Source organism: Phyllostomus discolor, chromosome 9, assembly GCF_004126475.2.
Source record: "Phyllostomus discolor isolate MPI-MPIP mPhyDis1 chromosome 9, mPhyDis1.pri.v3, whole genome shotgun sequence".
Classification (NCBI taxonomy): domain Eukaryota; kingdom Metazoa; phylum Chordata; class Mammalia; order Chiroptera; family Phyllostomidae; genus Phyllostomus; species Phyllostomus discolor.
Genome location: NC_040911.2, coordinates 88,480,682 through 88,502,580, shown reverse-complemented (window position 1 = coordinate 88,502,580; position 21,899 = coordinate 88,480,682). Strand labels below are relative to the sequence as shown.

General features: G+C 41.5%; 1 protein-coding gene across 3 annotated transcripts in view; it reads left to right on the top strand.

The window, feature by feature from the left end:
• The first annotated feature begins 9,494 nt into the window (after nucleotides 1-9,494).
• The window catches only part of RBL1 (RB transcriptional corepressor like 1), a 60,713-nt gene continuing 48,308 nt past the window's right edge, over nucleotides 9,495-21,899 (top strand). For 2 of the 3 annotated variants that reach the window (XM_028524081.2, XM_036009804.1), the window contains exons 1-2: nucleotides 9,495-9,870; nucleotides 13,498-13,631. In XM_028524081.2, coding sequence (XP_028379882.1) covers nucleotides 9,715-9,870; nucleotides 13,498-13,631 — 290 coding nt within the window. In that variant the 5' untranslated portion in view covers nucleotides 9,495-9,714. The remainder of the gene's footprint in view (nucleotides 9,871-13,497; nucleotides 13,632-21,899) is intronic. The other variant, XM_036009805.1, reaches the window with a different exon arrangement.

The window sequence follows — 21,899 nt, the reverse complement described above, 5'->3', positions numbered from 1 at the left end:
GTGAAGTTATGTAAGGGACCACATCCTGGTCCTCAGTAACCTGTAGGCCATGACAAAGTTTGACTTAACGCTGAAGGAAATGAGTTACTGAAACATTTTTAAACTTTTGGAATTCTACTAATTGTATATGTTTAAAAAATGGTTTTTCAGTGGTTTAAATTTGCATTACGTCTTATTAGAAAGATTGAGCATCTTTTCGTGTCTAAATGCCAACTATATTTCCTTTGAATCTTTACCCCATTGTGAATATCTGTTAGGGGTTTTTTGTTGATTCATAGGAGCTTTTTATATATTGAGGAAATGAGCCGTTAGTCTGTTACTTTAGCTACACATTCAGTTAACATCAGAAATTATCTAACCACCTAACTTTTGCTTTTTTCTATTGTATTTCAAACCTTATGACCTTAGTAATAACACTGAGATTATATATGAAAATTAATTCATGATTCTCCACCCCGTGTCTTATTTTTTTAAATCAAATATTTAGAGAAAAATAGTTTCTGAAATGGCAAAATACTTGGAAGTTCTTAAGTGCAATTTTTAATAAACGGAGGTTTAACAATAAAAAACAGGTAGTAAAAAAGTACCAAGTATCATAGCATACATATGTAATGGTCTTTATTTTATAGTATCCATTTCATTAATTTTTGGCATAAGTACAAATTTCAAAAGATACTGTTGGGAATAAGGAAATTAAGAACGAAATTTCCTCTAATAGACAAGAACCACATTGTAGCTAAAAGGAAATGATAAGGGAGACACAGGGCAGTTAAGCAAACATCCCGTGTCTAGCAGACACTCTCCCCTGGATAGGCTAGATAAGCAATGCTTTGTAGTTTTTAAGGAGAAAATAGAAAACTAGCTAGCTAGAGCCAGGAGATTACTAGGTTAATGAACAAACAGCCTGCCTTCCCGCCTTATGCAAGAATGCTTGGTTTGAAATTCCCGCACGCAGTCTTTGTAAGCAAATTGCTAACTGCCACGTCTGCTTCTGTATAACGCTTGCTTGCCCGCCCCTATATAAGAACGTAGTTGTACCCGCTCGGCGCGGCTCTCGTTTGCCGCTCCTTGTGGGCACTGTGTCGCTGGACACTTTGAGAGTTCACCCCTGTGCAGGTTAAACTTGGCCAATAAAATAACACCTTTAAACCCCTGAAAGTCTCCGATGCTTATTCCTCGCGGGTATTGAATGCAACAATACAAAAAGCTATATAGAAAAAGGTACCTTTCCTTATTCCTATCTCACCATGGTTGAATTCCTCTTCCCTTATAAGCATTCCCAGTGTCTTATTTCTGGAGATGTTTTACACAGATGCATATGTATATATAATCTTCAGTCTGTTTGCTGTAAGTGGACCCATTTCTAATCTCAGCTATTCAATTTAAATTAATGCACTTAATTTTAGAAAATTATTCTTTTTAACTTTATCCATCCTATGTAACAGGGTGCAGCCAGGAGGGGGACCCCAAATAGGGATTTGGAATGGGGTCCAGAACTCAAGGTGCTCAGGAAATATTAGGATGTCCTCACTGCCCCCCACCCCCACAGGTGTGGGTTGAGGGAAGGGACAAATGGAGCAGGGCCATTGAGAACTGTTTCTCATAGCAACAGCTTTGCAGCTAACCTCTCGCCTAGTCATTTAACATATCTATAACCTTTAACTGGTTGCATAGATATGTTCAATAGCTGTGGCCATGCTCAGAGCCAGGGGAATGGAAGTAACTTCTCCACCAAGATGTAACTGGGAGGCAGATCCCCCGAGTTACAGCACCTGCGTGGGAGCTTAGAGAAGATTGGCTCCATGACATGGGGCCAGGCTTGCCCAGACTTACAATGGCAGTCCAGTAAAGCTGGAAGGATATGAGTGCTGGCAGGTGTAACCGATTGTAGGAGGAGTAGGAAATGGGGCTGTAGAGGAAGATTGGCGTGGGGATTTAAACCCAGACGCGGCAGCCATTGCAGGGAGGATCATGCAGCTGTGGCACTGTAGAGAGGTCCACAGGCAGTGGAGGGAGAACCATGAGGTTTTGACTGAGTGGAGACTCCTGTGGCCCTGGGAGAGAGACCCACTCCGGCGGGCTTTGGCAGAGTGGCGACCCCTCTCCTTGCAGCTATTGTGCAGGGAGGACCACGTGGCTGGAGCAGTGGAGAGAGAACCTTGTGGCTTTGCCAGAGTGGGGACCCCTGTAGCTTTAGAAGGGGGAACCACCACCCGGCTTTAGCAGAGATCCCAGTGACACAGCTGATGGTGCCGGGAACCCAGGGAGGCCTACCAGCCGAGACGGATTGCTGGGAAGAACCAGGGGCTGCCTGAGCCACAGACTTCTATTTCTTTTCCTGAGATACGGTACCCCAGACTGGGCAAAGGGGGGAAGGAAAGACTGTGTGTGTTTGTGGGTGTTTTAAGGGACTTGGGGATTTTGATGAAGACATTAGGTCACTACTTTAAGTTTATATAGCATTAAACATTTCCTTTCCTTTTCATGAATCTCTGGCATTGAGAGATGTCTTTCCTCTGGCAGCGGACATAACGAACCTGGGGGTTCCTTTTGGGTGATAGTATATCGTCCTTGGCCCCCCTTGTCCCCTTGTCGTTCTGTAACACTTATGAGTCATGCCCAAGAGTACTCTAATGTATATTGGAGTGTTTAGTTAGACTTAAAAATGTAGCCCAAGTGCTTTTCAAAATACTCTGGAGACATTTGACTTGTATAATTCACATGTTCTGCCATACTTACATATTAGCTTTACATTGCAATTACCTGATAGATAATTGTCATTAAAATAATCATATAATCTACGGCCATACCACTCTGAACGTGCCCTATCTCATCTGATCTTGGAAGTGAAGCAGGGTTAGGCCTGGTTATTATTTGGATGGGAGACTTCCATGGGAATCCTGGGTGTGACAGGTTTAAAAAAATAGTAATAATAATAATCGCATAAAGCATATCTCTCCAGTGGACCCAAAAATACTGTTTAAAGCCATTCTTATGTATTCAATTTGGAAGCTTGAGAATACTTTTAAGCAGATCTAGGTAAATAAATGTGTACCCTGGGGAAAAAAATTAATTCATGCATTCAAGAATCAGTTATATTGATTTGGATGATGTGCTCCCAGATGTAGAAATAAAGTCGATTAGAGTTGATTAGGAAACAGCCAATTGTTTCTGGTGCAGCACAAAAACAGTAGGAGAAATAATAAGTTATTTTAATTTATATAGAACTTTCACATCATTTTTTTCCTTCCATTAATTGTTTAATTTAGATGTTATTGTTATCACCATTTTACAGGTGAGGAAACAGACTCAGTTGCCAGAGAGCATAAAATCAGTAAGCAGCAATGCTAAGACTTAGATTCAAGTCTCCTTTAAAAGAAATATTTAATTAATTTATTTTTAGAGAGAGAAGGAGAGGGAGGGAGAAAGAAAGGGAGAGAAACATCTCTCACACGCCCCCAACTGGGGACCGGCCACAATCCAGGTATGGGTCCTGACTCGGAATCAAACCAGCAACCTTTTGGATTGCAGGCTCACACTCAGTCCACTGAGCCACACCAGCCAGGGCTCAGGCCTCTCGATTCCAATCCTCTCTGCACTTTCTTCTGTAGTCCCACAGGCAACAGCCTGAGCTGTTCCAAAGAAGAGAGGAAATATCCGTTTCTCTAAATTGAATGAGGAAAGTGAAACAAGTGGAAAAACGACTAATATCTGGGATCGTTTTTAGCTAATAACATTGTTTTGCAGCTTCCCTGGGATTACAGGGGAGTAGGATTAATCCAGGTTAATATATTGATTCAGGAAAACTGATCCTAAATTTTGGTTCTAGGTAGAATGAAGTCTGTGCCAAGACAGTCTATTAGAGGGAAAAAGAAAATGCTGTTTGCTATTCTGAAAAATCTTCTCGTGACAAAAGAGTGCCTGGGTGTAGATTTTGATGGATAAAGGCCTTAGAATTAACAGTTCAAGTTAAATTGCTGTTTTCAGTTTTTCAGTTCTTTATCCAAAGTCTAAAGGAGATACAGAAATCACTTAATTGTCCTCGTGAGTAGGGCTGACACTACTTTCCCTGAAGGGACCCAGCTTGAGGACCACCACTTTAGTTTTTCCTTTCAGGAACAAGAACAGTAAGAATGATGAGTTTGGGATTTGCCGCGCCCCAGCTCCACCCCCGCCCAACTACCAACTGCTTTTTCTGGACAGTTAGATGGTTAGGTGGGAAAGTTTTTTTTTTTTCTTTTTTTTCAAGAGGGGTATGTGCTGATCACATACCTGCTTAAGGGGCATAGCAAAGCTGGAGGACAAAAAAGTTTTTGACAGAATTCTAAAATGAAAAGCCACTTTGAGAAACACAATCAGAACTGCGTTGTACACTTATTTTGTGATTTAGAATTGTCTGTATTTCGAATAACATTTGGGAGAGTGCACACTATAATCGTGTTAGTCTTGGAGCCTCTGAAGGTCATAATCAGACTTTGGATACATGCTCTGGGGAACTCTGAAATATTAAACCACAACAGGGAGGCTAATCATAGAGGCTATCGCACAATGGGATCAGAATAGAAACAACCTCATGATATACCTGGATCAGAAGTGAAGAAGAGTAAATCTATTTTACTAACCATACTTCATGTTCTATTCCAAAAAAGCTCAGTTCAGAGTTCAATGGCTATGTCACTGGATATTAAGAAAAAATTAAAAACAACATGAACCCTGATAAAAAGTAGGGTGAGCTTATGGATAAAACAAAAAGCACGCAGATGATGAGGCTGGGTCTGACAGATGTGTCCTCGATGCTAAGCTGCCTAAATTTGATTCAAATGGTAATAGTGAATCCCTGAAGTAGTGGGAAAGAAGATGACATCATACAAATGCTGCTTGAGAAAAACTAGACTAGTAACTAAGTATAAAATGGATTGGAAGGGATGTGAAATGTGGAGACAACCAGAAACCTAGTGGAGGAGGACCCCACAACCTTCAGTGATTAGGCGTAGGGGATAAAAGAGTAGGGGAGTCAGTGACGACAAAGAGGACAGCAGGGGCTGGGGTTTTTGGTGGGTATGACAGCACTGTTTATTGAAAACCAATGACAATTTAGTTACTGTCCAAAATGGGGGTGGGGGAAGTACTGCTTAAATATGCTTTATTTCATAAGGGAAATAAGGAAACTCAAGGATATTTTCCTTTTGTCTTGGTCTCATTTCTAAGGCCTATATTTCCTAATAATTTGACGCAGGACAGTCTGAAAATTACAACATAGTAAAAAGGAAAGTCATAGAAGCAAGTGGTTGATCGGATGTAAAGAGCGACAGATCGGAGGAGATAAGAGATGAAAATGGAAGGCTTAGGGACGTCCAACATTTTGGTGTCTCTGGGCTACACTGGAAGAAGAGTTATCTTGGGCCACACATTAAGTACACAAACACTAATGAAAACTGATGAGGAAAAAAAGGTGTTTAAAATATATATATATATATATATATATATATATATATATTTTACCTATTTTTAGACAGCGGGAAAGGGAGGGAGAAAGAGAGGAAGAGAAACATCAATCTGTGGTTGTCTTTCTCATGCTCCCTGCTGGGGACCTGGCTCACAACCCAGGCATGTGCCTGACTGGGGACCAAACTGTCAACCCTTTGTTTCATAGGCTGGTGTTCAATCCACTAAGCCACCCAGCTAGGGCTTAAAAAAAAAAGGTTTTAAGTAAATTTATGATTTTGCATTGGGTTGCATTCATAGCCATCCTGGGCCATATGCAGCCTGCGAGATGTGGGTTGGATACCCCTTCCATTTTACATAAGACATGACTTGTTGAAAGTCCTGATTCAGCCCTGAAGAAGAAAAAAAAATGTTTCAGTTTCTGTTTGGTGGATAACCTTTGAGAGGTGTTTCTTTTATTCCTGGATCATTTTCAAGCCAGCAGTGCCCCTCCTTTCAAGTGCAGACGATCTGAGAGTCCCAGCAAAGGAAGAATCAGTATCATGCACATAGCCTGCATTCAGTCAACATTTGTAGAGTGAAAACATGAAGGGTTTTCAAGACTTAGTATGCATGAATTGGGAAATGAATCAGGAGACTCAAATCCAGTAGTAAAGAAGAAATGGGCTATGGTATATATACTGCAATTCACTGAAAACCAAACTACTGAAAAGATTAAAAATGGGGCAATGAGTCTAGTTTTGTTTGGTTTATAATTTGTGGGAGCTATTAACTGTTATCTTGGGTTTTTTTCAAGACCAGAATCACCCTTTGCAGTTCCCATCTGGGAAAGAAAAGAGATTGATTAGTTATGACAGAGGCAAAAAAACTTGAAGCTTCTCCGCTCTTGTTATTGTGTCCGGGAACAGCTGTGAAAGCTAGGACCCCATGGGAAAGACTTACTTTTACTCCAGTTTTCCTCAAAAAATTCCAACCATGATGCTTGCATTGGACAGACCCAATGATATTTCTCAACAGTTGTTCCAAACCTTTACCGCTGTACTGTAAGTTGCTCTGTTTTCCACTTCACAGAGCACCTAGCAGGTCTGCTGAATCTGGATGTAAGGTGATCGATCACCTTCCAGTCAGGAGCATGAAGAGGGAAGGCCAGGATCTGGGTTCCCAGCCTGGCTACCTTTTCCAGGGCCTGGCCCCCTCAATGACCTCTCCCATTTTTTTATCTTCAGAGTCTCTCTACCTGTTTCTGTCCATGATTATTCACATGCTTGTGTTTCCTCTATCTAGAAAAGACCTTTCCTTTGCCTCTCCTCCACAAAACTTCTTAAAGAGAAGTTTTTACTTCCTACTTCAATTTTCTGATCTTCCCATTAGCATCTCGGCTATAGTAATATGGCTTTCACTCCCACTGTGCTAAAGAAAACTGCTCTGGCCCTAGCTGGCATGGCTCAGTGGATTGAGTGCCCGCCTGCAAACCAAAAGGTTGCTGGTTCGATTCCCAGTCAGGGCACATGCGTGAGTTGCAGGCCAGATACCCAGTAGGGGGCATGCTAGAGGCAACCGATCAATGTATCTCTCACACATCTATGTTTCTCTCCCTTTCCCCCTTCCCCTCTCTCTAAAAATAAATGAAATCTTAAAAAAAAAAACCCTGCTCTAGCAAAAGTTCCTAAAAACATATGAATGCTAATTTATGAGGTCTTTGAACTCTACATCCTATTTGAATTTTCTGTAGTATTGGATTCTATGGAATACTTTCCTGGCCTCTGAGATATACTGCTCCTTGTTTTCATACCTCTCTGGCCAGTTTTTTTTTTTTCATTCACTCTTCAAATTCTGACCACCCCTTAAGTGTTGAGGTTCCTAAAGTCTCTTTCTCATACCATCATGCTCCCTGATATAAACCTCATTCCTTAGTTTCAGGTACTGCCTGAATATTCCCAAATCCTCAGTCCAGGCTGTCCTCACACCTGGAGTTCTTTCTTAAATAAGCGCAGCAGTTTCATTAGAAATACAAATGAGCCACAACAGGAGGACTTTTCATTCATCCCACCTCCACTGATCCTGACATTTGTTTGCTGACAGTAAAGGAAGTTAGGCAGAGGGATGATAACCCCTGTCGTAGACCCCTGGGTACTGGAGATAGACTGCCTGTAATCAATCTTCTAAGTAAAACTCACGTGGGGAGAGTCTCTGTGTAGGCACTCTGTGCCAAGAGAATAATGAGATCATCCTTAAGTCAGTTGGAGCAGTAGCTTCTAGAAGGAGGCAGAGTTGGAAGGAAGTACCACCACATGGGTAGTTTGGTTTGAGTTTTTCTCATTTGAGACCCAGCTTGCAGCTGGTTCCCAAGTCCCAGCGGGCTACTTTCTGGAGTCCAATCTCTTCCTCTTAAACTTCTGCAAGCATTCCAAACACAACAGGTCGAGAACTGGTTTGATCCCCCTGCTTGTGCTCCCATTCTAATTAACAGCAGCACTGTCCACCCTGTGGCCCGGGCAGAACCCTCAGTTCCTGGGGACTCCTTCTGCAGTGCCCCATTCGGTTCTGGGCCAGAGACCTCTCTCCAGGCTGGCTCCTTCCCAGGGTGGACCAGGCCCTACCAACTCCACACATCTAGTCTCTACCCCACCCATTCTGTGTGTCACGATGCAGCCGGAGAAACTCGTGCAAGACACATACTGATCATGTGTCACCTTCTTTTCATTGAAACCCCCGCTGATAATAATGTCCAGGCTTTTAGTGGAGCATCTGAGGTGCTTTGCAACCTACCTTGTGTCATCTTTCACTTTCACCTCTGGTGACTCCTTCCCTCCCCCAAGCAACAATGGGCTCTTTGTAATTTTTCAGATACACCATGCTAAGTATGTACTGAGTAACAACTACCAGCCAGGCATTAATCTAAACTTTGGAATACAGTGAACATGAAAAGAAGGCCCCTGCTCTCATACAACTCACATTTTAGTCGGAAGAGCCAGTGAATAAACAAATAATTTCAGACAGTGATAGGGTGCTATGAAGACAAATGGGGGTGGAGGATGAGGTGAGCTATTTTAGAAACAGTGCTCATGGATGGCCTGAGAAGGCCACCTTTAGTTGAACTTGAATGCTGAAGAGGAGCCAAACAAGCAAAGGCCTGTTGTAGAGTGTTTGGGATTGTTTGATCAGGATGTGAGAAATGCCTCGAAGCAAGAACTGGCTTGGTAGCTTGGCATCTGGAAGGCTGCAAAACAAAGCAGTGAGGCTGAACTTTAACTACCTACCTGGGCGTGGGGAGTGGGGGGGGGGGGGCAATGCCCTATATGGGGTGGGGACATATCACATGGGGCACTGTAGGCCATAAAAGGAGTTGGACATTATTTTAAAGGCAAGAGGAATCTACTGAAGGATTGTGAGCGGAGTGATATGTTCCAATATACCTTTAAAGAAAAAAATCACTCTGGCTCTTGATGAAGTAGAAGTTTTGGTGGAACAGAAGGAGAGTAAGCTTCGATACCAGTTCCATGCCTTCCGGCTTATGCTCACTCCGCCTGGAATGACTTTGCTGGGACGGGTCCCAGGGTCCAGGGAGCTAAAAAGAGGCCCCCTTACCACAGTTCTCTTGGTCCATATCAAGCCTCGTTTAGCAATCAAGAAGATATAGGGAGACGTCCCCTAACATCCTTGCTTCACCAACACATCAGTCATTAAAACAGAGTCCAACATGGCACTTCTGTCAAGGGACCATTTTGTTTTTTCTCTCCTCAATCTCGTAACTCAAGGGGCAAGTCTCGGACTGGCGCTGCGGAGCAGTGACACAGCAGGCCCAAAGGTTGGCGGGACAGAGACTTCCCCGTAAGTTGAACGACGCCACATCTAAATACACAGCCCAGTACTACCCGAGCCAAAGAGCCACGGGGACGAGGGCGGCGCTGCAGGCTTCAGAGCAGGATTCGGACTACAACTCCCGGCATACTCTGCGCGCGGGGTGTCGATCCCTCCGCTCCCAATTTGTCCCGCCGGCTGTGCCCCCGGTGGCCCAAGGGCCAAGTCCCGGTTTTTTTTCAGGACCCAAGGTTCGTCTTCTTATCATATTTCCAAAGAAGGACCAGTGAGAGCCCTGGAAGAGAGATGGACTTTTTTTAGAAGAAACGCGGATGCAGACCATCGAAGAGACTTCGCTCTGAAGCTGCGATTTTCGCGCGCTTTGGCGCAGGTGGTTGTGGGTAGCGCGCCTAGGAGGGAGAAAGGAGTGGGGGGCTTGTGATCCCGCCGCCCGCGGGACCTGAGAAGATGTTCGAGGACGACCCCCACGACGAGGGGGCGGCGGTGGTCGCTGCTGCCGGGGAGGCGCTGCAGGCCTTGTGCCAGGAGCTGAACCTGGACGAGGGGAGCGCCGCCGAAGCCCTGGACGACTTCACCGCCATCAGGGGCAACTACAGCCTAGAGGTGAGCGGCTGCAGGTGGGACTGCCGAACCGACCCCCGCCAGGCCCCACCCCGGCTCCGCCCCTACCCTTCCCTATGGGTCGGTGGGAGTTTCCCCACCGAGAGGGGTCGCCGCCCAGCCGGGCGCCGCTGAGTGCGAAACTAGAGGGATGAGTGTAGCTCATTCTGGCTCTTTAATTATTTTTTTTTTCTTTTGAGGCGGGAAAGTAAAGTTCGGAAAAGGAGCAGCTTGTCCAAGGTCACAAGCCACTCGGGTCCCCTAGACTCGGACCAGATTTCCCTTCACCCCGCGAGACACCACAAACGTCAGTGTCACTGCCCTTAGATCTATTTTGTTTAAAAGAAGCAAATATATAATGATAAAAGCTAAAATGAATTGTGTGCCAAGACGTCACTGCCCAGCGCTTTAAATGTGACGTCTCACTTAGTTCTCGCTACAACCCCTGGAACACGCTCTGTGATCCCCATTCCGCAGCTGAGAAGCTGAGCCCCAGAGAGGTTTACTTGCCGAAGGGCACAGGGACGGTGGTGGAGCCGGGCTGGGGAGCCTCAGCCCGTCGACCTCGCACCCAACCCCCACCCATGGCGGAGGTCTGGTTGCTCACTGGTTAGTTCAGCGCCGCTCGGGCTCTCTTGGCCCCAGGCTCCTCCTCTCTCACTTGGGGATACTTAGCTTGTCCTGTTGCTTTAGCGCAGGGTCTCTGGCTATCATTATATATGATACAAAATGAAATAAATGTAGGTTATCATTTTTAGATTTTTATCCCCCAACCTTTGCACTCGATCTTCACAGTAGCCCTGTGAACATGGCAGAGGGGTGAGTGTTATTACACCTGCTTTCTAGGTAATATCAAGGCCCAGAGTACTGTCTTGCCCGGGTTCATTCTGCTGGTTATTATAGGAACTTAGATACGCGGAAGCCCAGGGTAGAGATAGAATTGTGATGGACTGTGTTACAGCAGTTACTCCAGTGGCCTTAGATTCAAAGGCTTTCATGATCCAGGGGGGCAGGACTCGCCCACAGAGTGTTCCCCGGACTCAGTACCCACTGGAGTAATTCATTGCTGGATTTAAAGACATAGAGTTGGACATTTGGAGTTGAGTGTACGTGTCTTTGTATAAGGGAAAAGCTCCCAAGAGAGACTCTTGTTATGTCTCCAGGATAGGCCTGGATGGGCCGGATAAAGGGCAGCGGTCTGCATCCGTGGGTGGCATGGCTGGGAAGTGGGAAAGTAAGGGATTTTGAATTATGTCCTCTCAATGAAAACAAACTGATTTTTCAAAGCCTGAGAAAGCATTTCTGACATCCCAGGTCCTCGTTTGGTCTCGGTGAGTAAGCATTTATGAGTGCTGGCTGTAGTCTGGACATTAAACTAGGCACCTCTTTACGGTTTTTTTTTTTTTTAAGATTTACTTTCAGAGAGGGGAAGGAAGGAGGAAAAGAGGGAAAGAAATATGGATGTGTGAGAGGACACGGGGATCGGTTGCCTCCCACACGCCCCCAACTGGGGACCTGGCGCACAACCCCGGAAGTCGAACCGGCGACCTTCCGGTTCTCAGGCAGTGCTCAGCCCACTGGGCCTCCCCTGCCAGGGCGTCTGCCAAGCTTGTTCCCACTCACATGCTTTCTCCAGGCCGTTCCCTCAACGGGAAACTTTACCCTTACCCCCATTCCCGGAAAAATTGAGGACCTAGATCTCTAGTTAGGCAGAGTTGGTCGAGACGATCGCAAATGCTTGATTTAGAAAGCACAGATGTGTGAATTAAGATTTCATGAGTGAGCCCCGGCTGGCGTAGCTCAGTGGATTGAGGGCGGGCTGTGAACTAAAGTGTCGCAGGTTCGATTCCATGTCAGGGCACATGCCTGGGTTGCAGGCCATGACCCCCAGCAACCACACATTGATGTTTCTCTCTCTCCCTCCCTTCCCTCTCTAGAAATAAATAAATAAAATCTTAAAAAAAAAACAACCTCACTCTTGCAATACTTTAAAAAAAGATTTAGTGAGTGGTTTTTCTACCCAAAATGTTTTATTTTTTTTCTTTCTTGTTTTTTTGTGATGGAAGACTCTTGAAGTAGGCATTTTCATCTGCTGCTTCCTCAGAACCCCTCTCCTCAGCCTTACCTCTCTGCAGTCTTCCTGATAGGCCCCTGCTTACATTTTCCCCTTCCCTCTTGCATTTTGGTGATTTACCACTTAACAATTTTAAGTTTGAATCCTTCCCTGACCTCCAGTCAAAATCATATTCTCTACACTATTATTCTGCTAACAACATACTATCTTCATTTCTTCATATAGCATATATCTCACCAATTATAGGTAATAGTATCTGTTTTTCTTAGCTCTAGATTTGGAATTGTGTGAGGTCAGAAACCATTTTTGTGTTTCTAAGATCTAGCATCATGGACTCAAAATAAATAATATAGGTGACTTTGAATTTTTTTTAATTTATTGATTTTAGAGAGAGAAACATCGATTCGTTGTTCCACTTATTTATGCATTCATTGGAACTTCTTGTATGTGCCCTGGCAGTAGATTGAACCCACAACCTTGACATATCTATGCCAACACTCAAACCGATTTAGCTTTGTGACCAGAGCCTTTTTTTTTTTTTTTTTAAGGAAAAAAAAAATCAAGTAATCTGGCACTTAAAATTTTTTTATCGTAATGGTGTTTTCATCTAGTATCCTGTATCCAAAGACACTTGGGTGCTATTCCCAAATAATTCATTAATCTAGGCTTCTAAAAATATTCAACCTTAAGCTTACCTACCTCATTTAATGTCTTGATGAAATAAGACTTCTCACTACTTTAAGATAGGAACACTGGGTTTTAGCTTTATTGGTGGCCACTCATTTCTGCCTACCACTTTTGAATTATTACAAGAAATCTATCAGTCTTTTATCCTCCTAGAGTCTGATCTTAAAGAGGATGTGCAGAACAGTGAATAACAACAGTAGTATGTTGTGCTATGAGATTTGTGTCTAACTCTTAGTCCTTAAATTTAACATAGAGTTCAGCAGTGAGGTCATGAAGTGATTCTAGCTTGGAGAGATCTCAGGTCTATCTCAGCGAACTGAGTGTTGAATTCTCAAATGTCACCTTTTTTGTAGCATTGTAAACTGAGATACCTGCTAGGATAAAGGGTCGTGCTTACCATTTTAAAGATTGGGGTAAATAATTTCCCAAATGTTTATCTCACAAAAATGACAGTCTTTTTTATGTTTTGCAAGGTATTAATTTTTTTACATGTGATTCCCTTGTTATCTTTCTACTCTGTTCTTTCCATTTTCTGCCAAACTGGTTAAAAAATGGTAGAAAGGAATTTCAGCATCAAGACCACGACTGATGTTTTTAAATCGAGAAAGCTAATGCTGAGAAATTTTAAGAGAACTCTGTCAATATTATATTTGGGGTGTAGGTGAGAGATCTAGCCTTGGATTAATACTGATTTAATGTGTTACAGAGGACTGAGGGTAAGAAGTTTTACACCCATTACTGCAGCTGCTCTACCTCTCCGGCCTGTTATATGCAAAACGAATATTAGACCAGATAATTCTAAAAATTATCTTAGAATGCAAGCACTTTAACATAATTATTCATTTTGATACTTGTTTTTTGCCTGCCAGGGAGAAGTTATACACTGGTTGGCATGTTCATTATATGTTGCATGCCGCAAAAGCATTATTCCCACAGTTGGAAAGGGTATCATGGAAGGAAATTGCGTTTCACTTACCAGAATACTACGCTCAGCTAAATTAAGGTAAAGCACTTTGATTTCTCAAACATTGTTTTGTAAGTCCTAAATTTAATTTTAGAATTTAATTTCTCTTTAATTTTAAAACATTTAACATAATTCGATTCTAAGTGTGTTATCATATAGTTATGCTTTCCCAGTTCTTCTACTGCCTTTCTTCCTCAAATTCTGACTTCAGCCTAGTTACTGAACTAAATCTTTTTTATCTGTAGTTTTTTCATTAGTGTTTTAAAATTTGAAAATAATTTCATGCACAAAGATTACCCATATACCCTTGATTCAGATTCCTATTATTTTACCCAATTTGCTTTATTATTTCATCTTTCTCTCTTAAATAATATTTTTTCCTCAACTGTCAAATTAAGTTGTGTACATTATAACCCTTTATACCTAAATACTTGGGTGTGTATTTCCTTAAATAACTATAATTATCAACTCCAGCAAAGTTAACATTGATATAATAATTTTATTTAAAATGTCATCTCTATTCTAGATTTATTAGTTCATCCAATAATATTCTTTATAGCATTTTTTTTTCTTTTGGTACAGTTTTCAACCTAGAATCAAGCATTACATTCACTTACCATGTCTCATTAGTTTCCTTTAATCAGAAATATTTTCACGGTATTTGTCTTCTATGACATTGACATTTTTTAAGAATATAGTCCACAACTACCCACTCTCCTTTTTAATAGATTGTTCCTCATTTCAGATTTCTCATGTTTCCTTATGATTAGATATAGGCTCTGTGTTTCCAAATGGAAAACTACATAAATGATTTTGTGTCCTCCGTGTATCACATCTGGAGGCATATGATATCTATTTGCCTCTCATTGGTGATGTTCATTTTGATCATCTACTCAGGGTTCTGTATAGTTCTAGTATACATGGAACTAACTGCCTAGATAGAAAACAAAAGAAATAGAGTGATCCAGATCTGGATGGTCTCTGTTTTGGGGTTGTTTACCTGTGACAAAGCTATTTGAGGTGGTTGTGTATTTGCTATCGTGGGTTTCCAGGACAGAAGAGAAACAAACTTTAAAGCCCTAACCAGAGAACACAGTTAGGTTTCAGTTCATGCTAAATTTAAAAAAAGAATTTTTTTCAGAATACTTTTGGTGTCTATAAATGGAAAAATAAACTCCAGGTAATTGTTTAGACTTTAATATCAGGTTTTTTCATTGATCATAAAAAGAAAGTATAAATAAGATTAATGGAGTTTAGGTAATTTTTTTTTATTGAGCAAAACCTTATCCATTATATAGTATAAAACAGTCTGATCTTTTTCTATCAGATTGTTTTGCATCACTGACCATATAAAAACATTTTTTTAAATCCTCACCTGAGCATATGTTTTATTGATTTTAGAGAGAGAGGAAAAGATGGGGAGGGAAACATGGATGTGAGAGAGAAACATCAGTTAGTTGCCTCCAGTATACACCCTGACCAGGAATCAAACCTAGAACCTTTTTGGTACACAGAACAATGTTCTAACCAATGGAGGCACTTGGCCAGGGCTGACCATACAAGATTTTAAAAATCTTTGTGCCCTGGCTGGATACTTCAGTTGGTTACAACGGGATACACACCAAAGTGTTGTAGGTAGGATGCCCTGTCAGGGCACATAAAAAGAAGCAACCAATGAATGCATAAATGAATGGAACAACAAATCAGTGTTCCTCTCTTCCTTCCTCTCTCTCTAAAAAATCAATTTTTTAAAAGATTTTATTTATTTATAGAGGGAAGGGAGTGGGAGAGAGAGAGAGAGAGAAACATCAATGTGCAGTTGCTGGGGGTCATGGCCTGCAACCCAGGCATGTACCCTGACTGGGAATCGAACCTGCGACACTTTGGTTCGCAGCCCGCGTTCAATCTACTGAGCTATGCCAGCCAGGGCTATAAAAAATCAATTTTAAAAAGTGCTGATAAAATTTATAATAATTTTTAAGGAAATAGAATAAAAAGAATAACTTAAAATTTAGAGCAGTACAAGCTAATGATAAAAATTTCGAATATGAAAAGAGTTCTGGAGATGGATGGTAATGATGTTTGCCCAGTGTGAATGTACTTAATGCCATTGAACTATACACTTGAAAATGGTTAAAATGGTAAATTTTGTTATATACTTTATTAGAATTTTTTAAAAGGTTTAAAGTTTTTTCAAATAATACAGAAGGGTTGAAAGTAGAAAGATGTCTCTTCCTTTTCTCCCTCCCCAGAATTAACCCCTATTGACAGTTTACTTTAATCAGTTGTTAAACAGGAAAAAATTTGTTTTTCAGTTTTTTGGTTATTTTGTTAAAACATAAATGAGATCAGTAGAGTCCTACTTTAAGATTCATTTAAAAATTTCTTTTGCTATTAAGTGTAGTATTAAAAAGTATCTGTCGTGCATTTAGAATTTCTAATTCATTTTATTTTATTATTTTTTTAGTAGTTTTTTTTGTTGTTGTATTCTTTTGCCATTACCATTAATCCCTCTTATGCCCTCTTCTACCTCTACCACCCCCAACCGCACAATCGCCAGGTGTCCATTAGTGGACACCTGGATCATTCAAACCACCCCGCCCCCCACCCCCAGAGCTGTTAAGCCTGCTGAATTTCTAATTCATTTTAATCAAGACATCTGCATCTCTTTTTTTAATTCCACATTCTGTCACAAGTTTTTCACTATCTTGTGATTTAAATCAAGATTACTTTCACTTATCAACTTCTGGCCAAGATGGAGGTGTAGGTAGATATACTGTGCCTCCTCAAACAACCAAAATAAGGTCAGCAACAATTTAGAAACAAGATAACAACCAGATCTGATGAAAAATTGAACTGTATGGAAGTCGAACAACCAAGAAGTTAAAATATACACATTCATCCAGACTGGTAGGAAGGGCAGAGTTGGGCAGCCTGGCAGAGAGGGGTCGAGGCACAAAAAGCAGTGGTACCGGGCGTGTAAGGCATCCCAGGTGTAAGACCACAGTGGGTGGACTCTGGGCGCGCAGGCGGCTGGCAGATCCAGCAAGGTGGTGACCGTGAAACGAGGCACTGCACTCGAGGCGGCTGGCTGTCTGGGCAGTCCCATATTCGCGTGCAGATAAACCAGGCAAAACTGGGCAGTGAGACAGACCTTGCAACCCAGTGTCCCAGCACCAGGAAATAGAGCTTCGGGACACTGATTAAAAACACCTGTGGGGATTGAGAGAGGGAGAAACTCCCAGCCTCACAAGAGAGTGCATTGGAGAGACCCACGGGGTCCTAAAATGTGCACAAGCCCACCCACACGAGAATTAGCACCAGAAAGGCACAGTTAGCTTGGGGGAAGCGGCAGAAGGGACTGAAATCAGATGGAGAGTAGAGAAGCACCATTGTTCCCTCTCGGACCCCGCCCACACATATAGTATCATAACCCAGTAATTGGGTTGCCCCGCCCGGGTGAACGCCTAAGGCTTTGCCCCTCATAAATAACAGGTGGGACAAGACAAAAAAAAAAAAAAAAATGGCCCAAATGGAAGAACGGATCAAAGCTCCACAGCAAATACAACTAAGTGACAAGAGATAGCCAGCCTATCAGATGCACAGTTCAAAGCACTAGTGATCAGGATGCTCACAGAATTGGTTGAATTTGGTATCAAATTAGATGAAAAAAATGCAGGCTACAATAAGTGAAATGAAGGAAAATGCACAGAGAACCAATAGTGATGGGATGAAAACTGGGACTCAAATCAACGGTGTGGACCAGAAGGAAGAAACAAACAAACAGAAAAGAATGGAGAAATAAGAAATCCAAAAAATGAGGAGAGGCTTAGGAACCTCCAGGACATCTTTAAACGTTCCAACATCCAAATTATAGGGGTACCAGAAGGGGAAGAGGAAGAGCAACAAGTGGAAAACTTATTTGAACAAATAATAAAGGAGAACTTCCCCAATCTGGCAAAGGAAATAGACTTCCAGGGAGTCCGGGAAGCTCAGAGAGCCCCGAAGAAGTTGGACCCAAGGAGGAACACACCAAGGCACATCATCATTACATTAGCCAAGGTAAAAATGAAGGAGAGAATCCAAGAAGCAGCAAGAGATAAGGGGACAGTCACAAAGGGGTTCCCAGCCAATTTCTCCAAAGAGACCTTATAGGCAAGAAGGGGCTGGAAAGAAGTATTCCAAGTCATGAAAGACAAGGACCTACATCCAAGATTGCTCTATCCAGCAAAACTTTCATTTAGAATGGAAGGGCAGATCAAGTGCTTCTCAGATAAGGTCAAATTAAAGGAGTTCATCATCACCAAGCCCTTATTTTATGAAATGTTCAAGGGACTTATCTAAGAAAAAGAAGATAATAAAACATGTATAGTAAAATGAAAGCAAACTCACAATTATTAACAACCACACCTAAAACAAAAGCAAACTAAGCAATCAACTAGAACAGGAACAGAACCACAAAAATGGAGATCACATGGAGGGTTAGCAACAGGGGAGTGGGAGGAGGAGAGAGGGGGAAAAGGTACAGAGAATAAGTAGCATAGATGGTAGGTAGAAAATAGACAGGGGGAGGGTATGGGAAATGTAGAAGCTAAAGAACTTATGACACATGGACATGAATTAAAGGGGGGAATGTGGGTGGGAGAGGGTGTGCAGGGTGGAGGGGAGTGAAGGGGGAAATGGGACAACTGTAATAGCATAATCAATGAGATATATTAAAAAAGATTACTTTCACTTACTATTTTCTTTTTATTTTTAAGATTTTATTTATTTACTTTTAGAGAGGGGAAGGGAGGGAGGGAAGAGAGGGAGAGAAACATCAATGTGTGGTCGCCTCGCACAGTCCCCTACCGGGGACCTGGCCCACAACCCTGGCCTGTGCCCTGACTGGAAATCAAACCGACACCCCTTTGGTTGGCAGGCTGGCACTCAATCCACTGAGCCACAGCAGCCAGAGCTCTCTACTTATTTTCATATTATAGTAGAACTGAATGAAAATTTAGTTGACAGGAAATTATTTTTTATATATTTTAATTGGAACAGTGATATTAATTTTTTACAAAATAATTTTCTGTCTTTTAAGTGCCATTAAAGTTCAGTAGTGTGCTGCTAACGTGTGCCATATTTTTTATCTCTGCTCTGTATATTTTTGTTATGTCTGGTGAAATAAACATAACATACAATTTATCATTTTAACCACCTTTAAGTGTACGGTTTATTGGCAATAAATGTATTTACATTGTTATGTAACCATTACCACCATCCATCTCCAGAACGTTTTTATCTTTCCAAACTGAAACCTCATAACAGTTCAACAGTGTCTTCCTTCTTTCCTCTCCTGCTAACCTTCGGTAACCTCCAAGCTACTTTCTGCCTGTATGAATTTGACTATTCTAGATACTTCCTATATAAATGGAATCAAACAGTATTTGCCCTTTTGTGACTGGCTTATTTCACTTAGCATAATGTCTTTAAGAAAATTGCTGATTCAAAAGCTAGAGCAGACCTACATATTTTTCTCTTTTAAAAAATTAAGTTTATTGTGGTAACACTGATTAATTACTTATAACTTAAATATTAGGTATACAACTTTAGCATATATCTGTATACTTTATTATGTGCTCACCACCTGAAGCCTACTCTCTTTTCGTCACCATAATATCTGACCCTCTTTATCCTCTTCCTCCTTCCCCCTCACCTCCCTTCCCCTCTGATAACCAACATCCTATTGTCTGTACCTATGAGTTTGTTTTTGCGGTGCTTATTTGTTGATTTCATTCATATTCCACATAGTTCTTGTCCTTTTCTGTCTGACTTATTTCATTTAGCATAATACTCTCAAACCTGTTTTTCTGATGAACCTTGAAGAGCTTATTATGCCAGGAAGTAAGGAAGTACTCAAAAAAAATGTTGGGGACTAGCTCCCTATGTCCACGGGACGTAGAAGCTAAGTTGGAAAGGTTGCCAGTAGTAGCCAGATCTGGGGTAATCTGAGCATCAAAATGAATAAGGACAGTTATAGATTATACTTCAATGAGTAAATTTCATACTGATGATAAATAGGGGGGAGGGAAAACTCTTTATTAGAATGCCAATTAATAAGTGTAGAAGAATGATAGAGTTGGAGGGAAAAAAATCGCCATTTTGCAACCTCGTAGTAATGAGGGGAGAATTCTCAATGGATGCCAAAACTAGGGACAGAAGTTTGATGAGAGCAGAATATTTATGTAATTCCAAAGGTTTCCCTATCAGTCACTAATCAGTCACAAAAGGAAAAAATAGTAACTTGGAGGTGGAAAACCGGAAAGATCCTACCTAAATCAAGTGCAGAGTTATCAATAATGGGACAAGTGGATATGATCCGCTGAGAAGGATGTGATATGACTTACATAGTACTCTGTCAAAGGTACATAGCCTACATCTAATAATGAGGGAAGCATGAGACAGACCCAAATTAGGGACATACTACAAGGTGAGACCAGTGAAGTGATGACAATGCTACTAAGTTTTTTGTTTTCAAGTACTCTGATGCACTTTATTCCAGTTAGAATAGCCCTTTTGGGGATAGCAATAAGTACAGTGGGCTTATATGGGGGTGTATTAGTCAAGGTTCTTGTTTAAAAAACAAGTAACAACTATCAACTCTGGCTAATTTAAGGAAAAAATAAATGTACTAAAAGGCTGTTTATGGATATCAGACAAAGTCTTGAGACTAGCTGACAAAGTCTTTAGGATGACTTGAGAAATTGAACTTGGAAAATGACTAGTAACAAAAGGAGGATGGCTACACAGCCACAGAGTGTATTACAGAATACATCCAACAGGGACACAGCTTGCGTGCCAGCAGTGCCATCCCTGGACATTGCCAGAGTATTTACCCCCAAGAGTTGAATATTGCTGTTGATCTTACTGTTATAATTTATTACTTCCTCACTTCTCTGCACCATCAGCTCCAGATTCAAAATCCCTAGCAGACCTTTGCCCTGCCAGTGAAGCTAATGTATCTTGTAGAAGGCAAGACTCAAAGAGGGGAATTCCTCAGACAAGTAAAAGACTTAATGTGCTGAACATACCCCACCTCTAAAACAAAGTCCTCTATCAAGGACTGTAATTTGTCAGCCAAAATATTCAATAGTCTGGCAATTTTTTTCACTGCTAATGTTAACAGTTTTAAAGAGACTCTTAATCATCCTGTCTAGAGTTTGAATATTTGTGGACAATTAGCTGATGATGTCTTCCATCACCTTTTAAAAAAATCACAGGTGTCATTTGACATACAAGGTCTGTCCAAAAGGTATCCAGCCATGTAATATGAAAAACAGAGACATTTATTGAAGAAGATACAAGGAACATTGTACATAGAAGATTGACGCCTCAGTCCCCTTCAAAGTAGGCAACATGGGACCTCACACAGTTCTCTCGATCATCATCAGCTGCTCCGTCATATTTTCCTGAATTTTATTGATGGTCTGAAATTTTTTCCTTTTTAAAAAAATATATTTTATTGATTACGCTATTACAGTTGTCCCAAATCCCCCCACCACCGTCCCGCCACTTGGTATCCCGCATTTCTTTCAGCAATCCCTCCCTTAGTTCATGTCCACCATGGATCATGCATGTAATGTAAGGTCTTTGGCTTCTCCATTTCCTATACTGTTCTTAACATTCTCCTGTGTATTCTGTACCTACCTATTTGTATTTCTTAATCCCTGCACCTTTTCCTCCATTTTCCCCCTTCCCCCTCCCAACTGGTAACCATCCAAATGATCTCCATATCTATGATTCTGTTTCTGTCTGCTTGTTTGCTTAGTTTGTATTTTAGGTTAAATTGTTGACAGTTGTGAATTGATTCCCATTTTAATGTTCATAGTTTTGATATTCTTAAATAAGTCCCTTTAACATTTCATGTAATAATGGCTTGGTGATGATGAACTCCTTTAACTTGATGTTGTCTGGGAAGCACTTTATCTGCCCTTCAGTCCTAAATGATAGCTTTGCAGGATAGAGTAATCTGGGTTGTAGGTCCTTGCTTTTCCTCACTTTGAATACTTCTTGCCAGTCCCTTTTAGTCTGCAAAGTTTCTTTTGAGAAACCAGCTGACAGTCTTATGGAAACTCCAGTGTCAGTAATTCTCTGCTTTTCTCTTGCTGCTTTGCAGATTCTCTCTTTACTTTTAACCTTTGGTGCTTTAGTTATGATGTGTGTTGGTGTGGTCCTCTTTGTGTCCCTCTTGTTTGGGACTGTGCTTCCTGGACTCGTATGTCTGTTTCCCTCACCAAATTAGGGAAGTTTTCTTTCATTATTTTT